Source organism: Ornithodoros turicata, chromosome 8, assembly GCF_037126465.1.
Source record: "Ornithodoros turicata isolate Travis chromosome 8, ASM3712646v1, whole genome shotgun sequence".
NCBI classification, from domain to species: Eukaryota; Metazoa; Arthropoda; class Arachnida; order Ixodida; family Argasidae; genus Ornithodoros; species Ornithodoros turicata.
The window spans coordinates 23,798,504-23,812,911 of record NC_088208.1 but is presented as its reverse complement, the minus strand read 5'-3'; the positions used below and the strand labels follow the sequence as shown (position 1 = coordinate 23,812,911).

The following is a 14,408-nucleotide window of genomic DNA, read 5'->3' as shown; positions in this document are numbered from 1 at the left end:
CTGTAGCGCGCGCAAAGCTATCCTACACGATCCACTAAAAGATCGTTTGTTAGTCTTTTTTTAAAAGTCATCTTTGTCTTTAATCCATCTCATCTCTTCTTTCACCGTTTGTGAGTTTATTCTTTATTTCTTAATTCTTTTGTTTTCGTTTTATTTATTTTATTCTTTTATTTCTTTTCTTTGCGGAAGAGCAAGCCGACATCCCGCTTGGCTGACCTTTCCTCCCTTTTTTTTGTTTGTTTGTAATAAGTATATCTCCCCTCACACACACAAACACGCACACACTAAAAGATCAAATGTGGCTAAAGCTAACACTAAGATAGCATGCCGTACGTTGGGGTAAGACATGCATTAGACCGTTCACACCGCGCGAAACAGAAGTACGACGCAGCTCGAATAGCACTGCGTCCGATGGCTCTAGGACCTCGTGTTGCCTATTACTAATCCCGAGGTATGCGACGGGAAATGGAGGTAGACGCAATCCTTCGGGGGTCATCGCCGTTTCCCCATACGCAGTGCTGGCTCAGTTTCCGGAGGATGTTTATTTGCGCCGGATGGGTTCTTTTGGGAGATACACGGTTTCGGTAAGTTATTCCGCGACTGGAGGCGTTAAACGTTTATGGCTGGTATCATGACGGCATTACGGGTCGTAAGCGTAATTGATACGGACGTAAATGACGCCCTGCGTTGTGTGTGTGTGTCATTTTCAAGGCGAAGGTTTAAGAGGTGGAAACTGGAAAGGTGGAAAAGGTACTTCCTCCACTAATTCGGGTATAGGCGGGTACTCTTTCTTGATCAGGGTGTTGTTTATTACTGAGGTAGATACAACGAGGTAGACATAACTTTTATTAAGACTCTTTCTTCACTACTACTATCGCTTTCTATAAAATGGAAAATCTGGAACACGTAGGAACGAAGACGAGCCGTCGGCAAGATACATTTTCTCCCCCCCCCCCTTTCTAATAGTTTTATTTTCTTGCTAATCAGACCGGCATGTCCCCCCAAAAAACTGAGTGAATATCTTATAGAATACGTGATATATTTAGGAAATGCAGACACAAAGAAAATCTAGCTATCTGATGACAGCATGGGTGGAGGCAAAAGCTTGAGATCGGCACCTGCGGTTATTTCGAGCACGAAGCAACTCTCAGTGGTTAAGATGATCTTTTTTTCGCACGCCGAGGCTGGGAGGTGAAACGTGTTCGAATCCCCGCACCAGCAGTGCTGGGCCGTGCTGTCTGGGGTTTTTCCCTGGGTTTTCTCGCAGACTTTCCAGAGGAATGTCAGCGCAGTTCCCCCTGAAGTCGGCCCAGGACGCATACTAACCCCCTCTGTCCCCGACTCCTTCCTGCTGTCTTAATTCTCTCAATCTGTACGCCCCTTATAGTCACGGTTGCTTCGCGGCGCTAACACGAAATCAAGATCAAGAGACAACTCTCAGAGAAGCTTCGAAATGAGTAATGCTTTGCACAAGATGTAAGTTTACAAAATGTGAGGTGCGGAAACATTGGCTGCCGGATGAAACGACAGGATGATAGGCCGTCCACACGATGCCTGATACCTTTCGAGCGTGCATTATGGTAGCTTTTCTATCTTGTTTGTTTGTTTGTTTGTTTTTGTTTACGCGCGCCGCTCCGAACAACCGAACAAATTGCATTACTATATTTATGATTGAGACACCACCGTTGAAACCATTGCGGCTATTTTCTTACACGTGCGCGTTTTTTGTGCACTTGAATACGAACCAGAATGATTTCTTCCTATCAGTAATCTCACTTGTCAGATATGAGTTCAAGAGCGGGCCGCCTACTATCGGTATCTATGAGCTAAGATATGATCTATGAGATGCTTTATTTGTCTGTTCAATTCGGAATTTCTGTCTCAATCTTGTAACGCATCACGTAGCGTACGCATGCGGATCTAAGAAACCTACGCCTCATGAATGTGAAATGACACTTAGTGGGAGCAGTAGGCTATTGATAATAATAACATTAATTAATTAATTAACAAATGAATGAATAAATAAATAAATACATCATTGGATACTCTAAAGCGTCAACCAATTTTAAAGTACGAAACTGTAAATAGGAAGAACATAATCCTTATCTGTACCCTACGCTCGTCGGTGTTCTCAAATCAGCCTGAAATTATATTATTTGGCTTATCATATATGTGGCCTCATAATCTGTAGATTTCAGTTTTATGCCAAATTTATATAAATGAAGATCATTTCTGTGGCCCCTTTGATTAGTACACCTCAGGCCAAAATATTATTCTCATTCAGCCGCCCAGCTCTTCTTTTCTATGTATTCACCTTTAGTTTTATTTCGAGAATACTTTTTTACACAGTTTTTGTTACTCGTCTACTCAGTCAACAATACAATACAAAGAACGCTGGTTGACTCTTAGCTCTTATCTAATATCAATTAATATTTATATTCTTTAAAGAATACCGGTTCTTTAGCAATTACCCTGGCTCGTCACCTAGTGCCGGTTGAGTTCAAGCTCTTACCTTCTATTTATCCACCTTTAACTTCTTAAAGAATACTGATTCTTTACCCATTATTGGTGAATCTTCTACTCAGTCAACAACGCAAAGAGTACTGCTTGACCCCACTGTCCTTTCAGGCTACAACAACAGTTAAACAACATGCCACCTGGCACCTGCAAATAGCCAAGTAGCATTTGCTCCTGTAAAGTGTGCTCTGCCCCAACAATAGTCTTGTTGAGGCAGAGCAGCCTGGAGCAAAATGCCGCAATCAGACAACATGCCACCCGCAAATAGCTAAGGAGCATTTGCTCCTGTAAAGGGTGCTCTGCCCCAACAACAGTCTTGTTGAGGTAGAGCCTGCTTTACGAACGCCATCATTACCTTCCTGGGGATTTTCGCTCTATAAGGCGAAGGGGGAACAGCTGTTCGCATTCGCAAAGCCTTTTCGCCGTCACCCGTTACGAGATTGTGTGTGTGTGTGGCTAGGTGAGGACGCATAATCAATCTGGACCGCAAAACTGCTCCATCTTCTCAAAGGCTCTTACATCAGCAGCGATAGCTGCCTCCAGGAAAAAGGGCTTTTCTTCGCGCCATCATAATCGATACCTATTAAGCTCAAGTAATATTTGACGGCAAGTAATGGTAGCAGCAAAAACTTCTTTTTTTTTACGTGATATCCCTATCTTCCCAGCAGGCCTTTTGTTCGTGATGGAAGCGATAATCGTGACTGGCTGTTATAAGATAAGACAAGATAAGTTTAACTGGGTTATGGCGTATCGGAGTATGGATAAATATGAGCGCGTCCATTAACAGCATGTTTCTCTGTGGTTGGTTGGTTTTAAGAAAAAGTAAAATGGAGATTTTGGCTTCACTAGTGTGAGGCCCGCAACTCCACATCGCTTGCACCAGTTACTTTGGTGGAAAACACCTGTAAGGATGATGCCAACGAAGAGGAGGAGGAGGATGGTGATGATGATTAGTGGTGGTGGTGATTCCTACAGAAAACAATTGCACACACACTGAAATGTCACAGAACGCGCAACCACGCCTCTTCAACCAAAAGCGCATTTCAATAGTATGAGTATTAAGGTATCGTACGCAGATTTTTAGGCCCGGTTGTACCGCAGCTTTTGAATTATGCCAGTACGCTTCAAAAACTGAACTTCACCGCATAACACAATTCAGATAACATCGTTCTCTTTCGAGATTTCGAATGGGAGCCGTATGCCTGTTTGTGACACTTATGCAGTCATGGTAACTGTCATAAAAAAACGAGCACGCCCCGCAGACTCCTCAAACCAGAAGTATACTAACTGTAAAAGCTTCAATTTAAAAATTAGAAAATGCAGCCACCAGCCCGGGCGTGGCGTAATGTTTAGGATGATCGCCTGCCACGCCGAGTTTGAGGCTTGAGTTGAGGTTGTCTAAGGTCTTTCCTGGGTTTTCCACCAGACTTTCGAGACGAATGTCGGAATAGTTCCCCTTGAAGTCGGCCCAGGACGCATAGCGACCCCCCCCTGTCGCCCACCCCTTTCTGCTGTCCTCTCTCCATCTGTCCATGTCTGTACGCCGCTCATAGCCACAGTTGCTTCGCTGCGCTAACACAGAATTTCAAAGAAAGAAGAAGAGGCACCGCTGACTGAGGATTCTTTCTCCTTAATTAGCACGGCCGATAAACTGCCTGTTGTGTTCACCTGTAAGCTCTGTGTCCTCTTCTAACTTTTCTTCTTTTTTTTTGTGCGTGTTAGCGCCGCGAAGCAACTGTGGCTATGAGCGGCATACAGATGTGGACAGATGGAGAGAGGACAGCAGGAATGAGTGAGAGACAAGGGGGGTTAGTACGCGTCCTGGGCCGACTTCGGGGGAACTGTGCCAACGTTTCGTCTGGAACGGCTTCGGAAAACCCAGGGAAAACCTCAGACAGCACTGCTGGCGATAGGATTCGAACCCACCACCTCCCAGTCTTCAGCACGACCTTGACGACTAGCAACGAGCAGACCCCTAAGCCCACTCGGCTATGCTGCTGGTCTCTTGTAACTTTTCAATTTCTATTTCACTCTCGTTGTCAACGGCACCGTTAAAGCTTTGCAACTGTAAGAAGACATAAAAGATGTAAAAGAGGGTAAATCTAAAAGGTGGGGGGTGTAGTCAACTGCAGTGTAAGAGTAACTGTAGTAAGTGTAACAAACGTAGGTAAATCTGTCGTGCGACGCAGTGGTTGCTGCAGAGCGTGTCACGCGGTAGACTTCTGTTTTTAGAGTGAATACTTGACTCCTTCTATCACCGCCACTTCACCTGCGCGCGTACATTGCACCACAGTCATGGTTTCAGATTTGCGTACCCGGATGTTTGTTCCTTATATAACGTCCTTCTGGTCTACATGGACATGTATTGCTCCTGCTTTCGTGCCCACTCTGGCTCATCTAGAGCATAAAATATTTTGACGTTTCGTAAGTCGTATTCATTTCGTCTAATTGAAATATATCAGAGCAGATAATTGCTATAATGATAATTTTAATAACAATATCGTGTTCACATCATAATAAGTATATGCATGATCCGAAGATCACTTTTTCCGACGCCTTTGAAAGCAGGGTGAACTTACTGTAACAGATGTCACAACAGAATGCCCTTTCAATTCAGGACTCATCTCTTTCTATGCACTGTTCTTTTTTTTCTTTTTTTCTTTTTTTTTTTGTTCACACAAACAACCTACAGTCTCAAAACAGAGCTTCACCGCATAACATACTCGAGGCCCACCAAGGCACAAAATGATGCCGCTAACACTCCTGATTTGATGTGAAAATGGGATGTACCTCCCTATGACGATTGATGTAAATAAAAAAGTGTCACAAAAGGGCGTACGCTTCCCGTTTTCAATAAATCAGGGGCATCTTTTGAAACAATGGCTTGCAGAGAGCGTGTTCTGTGGTGAAGTTTTTAGAGAATACTTACCATAGTCAGTTTTAAACACTATTTGTCACTAAAAAAAATATTTCCAAGCACAACAAAGCAGCACGCATTTTTTTTTTCACTCACCTTGAAACTCTTTTCTAGCTGCGCTGACGTTGGTGACGATGTTGGCTACGTGTCCTAAAACGGCGGCAAACAGGAACAAGCCGAGCACAATTTGCACGACGAGGAACAGATACTCCCCCTTGGTACGGGGCCGGGGCAAATCTCCTATGGTGGTTAGTGCTAGAGTGCTCCAATAGAAAGCATGCAGGTATTCGCACAGAACATCTGTGTTGTCACAAGCGCTGCTCCGGAACCATCCGATGGAGCCAAAGCCATCCGTCGTAGAAATGATGTGCGACAGGCACGCATTCCAGTGGAAGATCACCAGCACATAATGGGTCAGGTTGACGGCACGAAAAACGTTGGGGTAGTTTGTGTGCCGTTCTGTTCGATCTAGGAAAGCCCAGAACCTGTAGATTTTGACGAGCCGAAAACACCGCAAGATGGAGTTAAAACCGATTGAAAGGTAGAGAAAATCTAGAGGTAACAAGCACAGCGCGTCGATGTAGAACATGGTGGAATTCATGTAGTGCGCGCGTAGTTTCTCCGAGTCGGTCTGTAACACACCTTCCTCGAGGTAACCCGTCCGAAAATGGAAGAGAATATCTAGTATGTAGATTAGGTCGGCTAGGTAATCGAGGGCGAACCACATGTAGATGCTGGACTCACTGATCTCTCTGAAGGAGAACCTGTAGATGATGACCCAGAAGTTGTAGAGGAAAGCTACACTCACCACCATTGACCAGTAGTAACAGAGACGTCCAGAAGGGTCGAAGACGAACGTCCATTTGCAGCGCGAACGGTCGGACGCCGATGTGGACGTCTCCCACTTTTCAAACTCCTTTTTGATTTCCTTGCGGCGTAGTTCTCGCGTTTTCTTTGGGATCTCCAGGTCGGAGCTAATGTGGGCCCTGTTGATGTACGCGAGACTTGAGCGCGCCCTGACGCTCGCCGCTGTGTCTGTGGAACCACGGTGATGGGGATGGAGCTTCCCCGCGACCGTTTCCAGTAGCGACTGCCTGGAGGCGGACTTGAGGTTCTCGGAAGACCGCGTCGAGTACATGGGCGACGACGTGTGGATCCGCGTGCTGGATGCGGACCTGCGGTCCAGTCTCTCCCCGCCAGCGGAGGTGATAATCCCCGGTACAACCCTAGGGCCGTTGGCGGTGAGGGATCCCCCAGCACCGTACTTGACGTTCTCGGGCGCGGCGTTGCTGACGACCGCGATCTCATCCAGGTTGTCATCGTCGGGCTGGATGTCCTGTCGTGTGCACGGCGTGTACTTGACGACGCGGCTCGCGTCGGTGACCCGACCACCTGTTCGAAGTCCGCCGCCCAGCGCAATCTTCTTCATGCCGATGCTAACAACTATGTCGGGAAGCGCAGGAGGACTTCGCTTGTCAAAGGTGACGGCGTCTCCGAGTCCCCGTCCTCCATGCTTCGAGGTTTACTCACGTCGGGAAGATGCTGGGGGCTCTTATCAGGGAGGCTGCTGTCAGATGCGGACGAATGATAATCCAGCGTGTTGCGCTCTCGAAACGAAGGAAGTTGATTGCAGCTTCCATCAAATTTATCGCGAGCGATGCATCACGTGCATTGAGAGATCGCACGACTCACTCGCGACATCCCCACAGCCACTGATGAGGAGCCGACATCACGATGCCCTCACGTCAATCCATCCGAGCACGCACGCCGACGTCAGAATTCCAGGCAGCGCCGCATTCTGATCAGTCTTGCAGCAACAACCGCTGTGTTGAAACTGGACGCGGCTGTTCTCGGACGGCGCCAGATGCAGGCATACCACACGCCAGTCGTTCACGTTTCATCGGTGAGGCAGACATGCTCTTTCCGCGCGATTATGAACTTTTCCAAGTGTAATCCCGTCGAAGAATCATGCGGAAAAGAGCAGAGGGAAGACGATATTTTTCCGTCGAAGCCAATTGTCGTGTCGTCGGTACACTCTCTTCCCGGGAGCCGGTCTCTCAAATCCTCCCGATGGCCGCAGAGGAGAGCTGGATGTCGCCTTCCCTCTTCCCCTGCCTTTCGCATTTCTCCTTGCCCTTTGTTCCCTCTTCAGCGCAGACGCCGGCCGGGTCGACTCCATTATGAGGAAATAGGGGGCGACAGGGCGCTTCAGGAACGCCGGGATGAGGTGATGAGCTGGTCAGGAGAAAATCGAAACACAGCTAGACCTGGCAACTTACTGAAAAAAATAAAAAAATAATAATGGAAGCAAAAAATAAAACAGAAAGAAATAGCTCGAATGTGAAAGGGAGGTGCATAACAGCGATGAGACGACTTTGTGTCGCCTGAATTCGCGACGCAGCTTACGTCATGCAACGTTGCATGACTTGCACGCGTTACCGGTTATGCTTTCGTTTATGTGCAGGAACTTATGTTGATAGGCATGGGTGCACTGCTCTTGTTTCGTGGTGTCGCTCCGTATAAGTACACATGTCGGGCGCCTCGCACGTTATCCTCGATGAGACACCTATACGTTACAATGATTTGATTTCAACGATTTCAATCGATTTTAGTGGTTTCGAATGTTTAATGAGGCTAAGCCGAAAATAAATATAATAAAACGTACATATTTCTCCTAGTGTGTTTCTTGAATATCCAGTCTGATTCGCAGTTCTTTATAACGGCTGCATATTACCTATCATATTATGCGACAAGAACAAGGAAAGGAATGAGCAATTCCAATAAAAAGTCTATGGACTGCCATACGGGATTGTTGCATTAAGCCTATAGAATCGAAAAAACAACACAAAAAACAAATGCTACATAGCTTTTCTATCGAACCGATGTCTATAAACGCTCTGCACCAGATAGCTAAACAGAGGAAAAAGAAAAAAAAATGCCCTTGAAAAGAAGTCCGTGTGCAGCCTATTTCTGGTCTAAAACGTGCATGGATTTTTTTCTGTTGAAAGTCTATAAAACGGCTATATAATTTTTCGTAAGGGATCGGTTTCAGCCTTAAAGCTTTCTTAAGGTGTCTAAAAAATCGCATTTCGTACTTCATTCATTTTTGTGTTTGTGTGTGTGTAGCTCACAAGGTAAAGACAGCTTAAACGAGTATTCTAATATCAGTAAGCGCTACAGGAATATATCTAAAACCAATGAGTCCAACAATATACGACACCAACAATATCCAACAACAATGTACAACACCCAATAACATGAGGGACATCAGATTCGGAACATGTAATTACCCCATGTTCATGTAATGAACCCCAGGCTTGCAAGTGTTACAGGAATGAAACAGGATGTGTGCATTCCGTCACTTGAAGTGCGCAGAGAAATGCATCACAAATTATACGGTTCGGAAGGTTACTTTTATAGACCTAGAACTGTCTCCTCCAGCTTGTCTCCTTATCCGTGTACAACATCTTTGCTATGTTGTCCGCCTTAAAGCATGAACATATAGCTTGTTTTTGTTTTTTAGTCATCTCTATCTTCGACCATCTCAGAATGGAGCAGCTTATGTCCTTTCGTTGTTGTTGTATCCAATTATTTCCAGTTGAGAGCTCCTTTATGTGATAAATTTTGTCATTGAGTGTATGTTACTACTACTGTCATTATTCTTGTTTAGCCCTTTACCCCTAATGTAATGCCCCTTGTGCCCTTAACGTGCGAATCATTATAAATAAATATTTCGTCTACGTTAACCCGTCTATTTCCAACATAATATTTTATTGTGAGCCATGGTTAGACTCGCTAATATTTCGGTTTCAACCTATGTGCAAGGTGCAACATGGTCGCATAACACATAACCGTTATGCATTATAATGCATTATTATGAGTTATAACTTTGCGGACGACAAAATGTATGCTATTATTCCTTGGTGTCTACGGTAGTCACGGTGATTTGATGCGGTATACGTCGGTTAAGCATTAATGCGCCAGCGAATTCAGCGCCAGTGAACTGCAGTAAAATATGTTTTCTCATAAAAAAATGGTTGCGCTCCTGTTTCGAGATTCCTGTCTCCATGTTCACTCCCCGCAGTAAAGAATGGGGTACAAGTGTACTCCAGGTCTTCGTTTTCTTTTTCTTTTGTTCTCATCCTCATGTTGCTTTGACAACTGGATTCCCCTTTTTGTTTTATCCACACGGTGTTATCCATTATTTCATATCCGTTGCTCGGACCGTCCTCATTGTTCATGAGCGCCGTGAAAACAAAAATTGAATTGAATGTGCCCGTCTTCTCTGGTCTTAGCGCTGCTGCGAGACATTTTCTGATCACTTTGCGCGTAGAACCAAACGCAGCCCTGGCACGATTCCCGGAAACATCCAGTATGCTACATTTTACCTTGTGGCACATAAAATTCATCGTCAAAACAGTGTGAATTTAGTGTAAAGGACAAATAGGAGATAATACATGAAGGACGTCCTCAGCGTCAGGTATACTGACAGGGTAGTGTCACCATCAGCGGCCCATTTCTGCTCGTATTGGGCCGGTTCGACACGGACCTTTCCGGGTTTTTTTTTTTTCCTCTCTTTCTTTTTTTTTTTTTTTTTTTGCGGATCAAAACGAACCCATTGGAACCTACGGAGCGGGAGCGCCAACCGAGATATCACCATGGTATCTTTTATCAAACTCGAACGACGGGAGCAACGAAACGATAGAGTGTTTTAGTACATCATGCGGTATCCCTTACGTACGCAAAGGCGATAGCGTACGACCTACTGAAATTCACTGCTAACTTGCCCTCACCAGTTTAAAGTGCAGACGACAAAATTGCCGATTGTCACTGCGACGTGCAGGTCTTCCCATGCGAATGGACACCAAGGACTATGAAAGACGTCTGCTGACTTGTGTAATTGCAGAGAAGCTGGTTCCTTCGCTTCAGTAGTCGAAAATGCGCTTACTGAAAGCTGTTCCCACAGTTAATGTATCAGATTCAGTTACAAGTACACGTATACTTCGCCGCATGTTCATTTATGCTTCAACTCGGCACTGAAGTTAAAAAAAAGAAAAGAAAAATAGCAATCTACGCTTTCTCGCCTTCCTTTTATTAAGTACTACAACAAGACAAGTAGTAGTTTGTTAGGTTAAGTTCCCGCTCCGTCCCTCCTGTTCTCAGGAAGCGCGACAATGCGGAGAGGCATCGGATTGGTCTCTTCAAATGATCTCCCGCATGATTGGACAAATGTTTTGAGGAGACCAATAAGAGCCCGCTCTGCCTTGTGACGCATCTCGAGGAGAAGGTGGAGAGAAAAGGCGTAAACGTCGGACTCGTCCGCTCATAAATCACGGACGACGCAGCGGATGAAAGCCGTTCCTTTTGTGTTGGTGTCAAGGTAATGGCATCTTTCGCACCGCGAGGAGAAATCTTTGCACTTTAGTGCTCCTTTAATGCCAAGAGCAACGTGAAAGAGGGCACCACTTTCGTGAAACGGCCTTCGTGGCATAAAATGAGTTTCACCTTCATCGTTACTGCCATAAAAGACCGGAGCGATCGCTTTCATCGTAATAGGCCTCGTTGAATCCTTTCAGGTTAAGCAAGACGTGGCCATCCCTGTACTGTGCTCTCGACCTTCGAGCTTTCGCCGACGATAAGCGACACCGCACCATTTCCCTTCCCGTAAATCGAAATACAGGGTGTTCAAAATTAAGCTTTAACGTTACGCTACTTGTGTAAGAAGCAGGTGCTGCTAATTATGTAGCACCTGTTTCTTACTCAAGGAACAGAAAAATAGCACCAGTTTTGCTTTTGTTCGCCTATTTATAAAGTGCTAGTGAAAGCTCAATTTTGAACACCCTGTATATGGGAGAACTATCGATGCCCGTTTGAGCGCTCAAGCGTTAAAACGGGAATTGGTGTACGATATACCAAAATATTCGTTATACGGGAGTTATTAGTAAGTTTCAGTATTACGCACGCTATCGCCTTTGCATACGTAAAAGATAACGTTGGTGGTTCTGCGCACGCGCAAAACATAAGGAGTGCTTCGCGCATTGCGCAGAGCCACCCCGCTATTCCTTACGTACGCAAAGGCGATAGCGTACGATTCACTAAAACTCTCTATTGACACGTGCAACGCATTTTTTTTCTCTCTTTCTCTTTCTTTTCTTCTTTTCATATGGTGTTGACACCGCGAAGTGTGGCTATGAACGGTCTGTACATACATGGAGAGAGAACAGGACGAAGTGGTAAACGGCGGGAGGTTAGTGGGCTTCTTGGGCCGCCTTCTCGGAGATATTGACGACCCCGCTTGACGATATCCGTGTACTACAACCCACTAACCGTGCACTACTAGTTATGCAAGGCGGAACAGATAAATCTTTATTTGGTTATTTCGTGTATGGTATACAGGGAATGCATGATAAAGCAAGCGCCCTATACAGAAAACTGTAATACACGGCATTGTGTAACAGCACTGGGAGGGCACAGCTTAGTACAGCGCATAACCTTCGCTTTTCTGGTACATGACGGCAACGCTAAAACAACGTGGTGCTTACTTCTCCGGGCCCTTCATCATCTTTATCTAATGCCGCCCCAAAAATAGATGCTGAAAACTTTTGTCCTACCACGACGACCCTCTTCCGCCAATTTCACTGCATCCCCTCGTATCGTAGCAACATCGTTTAGCAACATCGTTCATAATAGCAGGCAGTCATATAACGACTATCACTGGCGGAAAGTTTCACGAAAGGAAAACAAAAACACCGTAACCAAGTGCCTAAGTAAAATGACAAACTTTTCCGCCCGCAGCCCAATCAATCTTTTCTTTCAATATGTGCGACACAGCCACTGCAGCCGCGCAGCTGATTATGGCATGTTCAGTATTCTCCTACGCTCTACTCTTTTTTTCTTTTTTTTCACTACTTTTTTGTTTGAGCACCAGCCGTAATCGAGCTTGCTTACAAAGGCCTGCTAATAACGAACAGTAACGTTCGGATGATTTTTTTAAAGTTATATGTATTTCCTTTCAGTCCGACACGAGCGTCGTGTAAGAGAGTCCATAAAACAATTTATTGTCGTAAGACTCCATGAAGCGTGCGACCTGAAGGAAATTCGTATCCGTGGCAACAGAGTGACGTTTGCAGAAGTGCGCCCTCGTTTCTCATTGGGTAATAAATAAGAAAACTTCGCAGGCCGGCCGGGTGGGGGTAAAAACATCCGCTCATTGGATGTCGCCAAGGCCGTGCTGAAGACTGGGAGGTAGTGGGTTCGAATCCTACCACCGGTTGTGCTGTTCGAGGCTTCCCCTGGGTTTTCCGGCTTTTCAGTGGACTTTTCATCCTTTTCTTCTGAAGTCGACCCAGTACGCACATTAATACCCCCACTCCTCCCTGCTGTCCCCTCTCCATCTAACCACGGCTGTGCGGCGCCCGTAGCCAAAATTGGTCCTCGCCGCTAACACGGAATCAGAAAAATAAGAAAATTCGTAATTACATTAAATTACAGCAATTACGTGGCTTCGGTTGCTTCCCCTGATTTTTTAAAGGGACTGCACTATCCACTGTGCCCCCTTGAGCCCTTCTGTTCCAAGTGACGACACGCTCAATTCATCCATCTTCGTTTAAGGTGATACATAATCCTGCAGGCGGCCAATAGGAGGCACCCACAAGTGCACTCAGTCGAGCTCCAGGTGACGTTGACAGTGCAAAATGTGTCCAAAGGGATACAAAACAAGTACGTGAACTACGGAAAACAAATGCTACCATGGTAGTACATGGTATAGAGGTGAACGAAACAGCGTAATATGTGCACCGTTGGTTCACTGAGAGAAAAAAGAAAGGACTGTAATCTTTTTAATCGAGAGTAATCTTTTTTTACATAAGAGACATTGAAATCTTCTAGTGTAGTGATTCATTGATTAGGTTCATGCATTATTTCATTGTAATATTGGTCCTATATTGTGCCATAGTATTGTATTGTGTATTGTATAGTGTATAGTAGTATTGTATTGTGTATAGTATTGCCAATATCGATCCGACATTGGGCCTCCTTGGCTCCACTCTCCTCTCCTGAATGTCGAATGTTCACATATTTGGGGTGTATCATACCTGATGAAGGTAAAACTATCGCGCTCATAGCCACAGTCTCAAATCTAAATTCAACAAATGCAGTACAACGCTTCGCCCAACTAAAAATAAAAAGTAAAGAAAACGAGAGAAAATAATTTCAAGCGAAGTTTTGCCTTAAAACCGCCATCGTTAGGACGTCACTATCTGATATGTCATGTTCCGTGGGCCGTTCGGATCTATACAAACGTTGTCACTCGCTTTGTCATGATAATTGACTCGGCAACATATTCAAATTACCTTCGCAGCCGATTATTCTTAATTGAGTTTCGTCTAATCTTTTTAATCGAAAGTAATTTTGTTTTTAGATAAGGCATTGAAATATTGTAGTGATTCGTTGATTAGGTTCATGCATCATTTCATTGCAATATTGGTCATATATTGTGCCAGTATTGCCAATATCGATCCGACATTGGGCCTCCTTGGCTCCACTCTCCTCTCCTGAATGTCGAATGCTAACATATTTCGGGTGTATCATACCTGATGAACTTAGAAATATCGCGCTCATAGCCACAGTTGCTTCGCGGCGCTACACAGAACTTAGAAAAGGTAGAAAACTCAGCGCACCGGTGGGGAAATGTCAATCATCAGGATGAGATCCGCCTGATGAAGTGTAGGTCGATCGCTACGCGAAAGCCCATTAATGAAGGTGTATGCTCCTAACCGTTTAAACTTCATACAATGTACTCCTGGATGACGAATATAATCACAAAGCCAGCTATATTTCATACATACCTAACAATACGCCTAACAAGAACAATACGCCTGCGTGACTCGCCCCCATAAGGGTGAACAGGGTCACTCAACCTCTCAGCACGAGGTACGAACAACAACAACTATATTATTGAGATCAACGAGGAATT

General features: G+C 45.0%; 1 protein-coding gene and 1 long non-coding RNA gene across 2 annotated transcripts in view; one reads left to right on the top strand and one right to left on the bottom strand.

Annotated features, from left to right (window-relative positions):
* Window positions 1-7,102, bottom strand: part of LOC135366735 (cyclic nucleotide-gated channel rod photoreceptor subunit alpha-like) — a 205,994-nt gene extending 198,892 nt beyond the window's left edge. Inside the window, exon 1 of the mRNA XM_064599592.1 lies at window positions 5,531-7,102. Within this exon, the coding sequence (XP_064455662.1) occupies window positions 5,531-6,863 (1,333 nt within the window). The 5' untranslated portion in view covers window positions 6,864-7,102. The remainder of the gene's footprint in view (window positions 1-5,530) is intronic.
* The window catches only part of LOC135366736 (uncharacterized), a 329,450-nt gene that overhangs the window by 313,757 nt on the left and 1,285 nt on the right, over window positions 1-14,408 (top strand). The window lies entirely within an intron of this gene.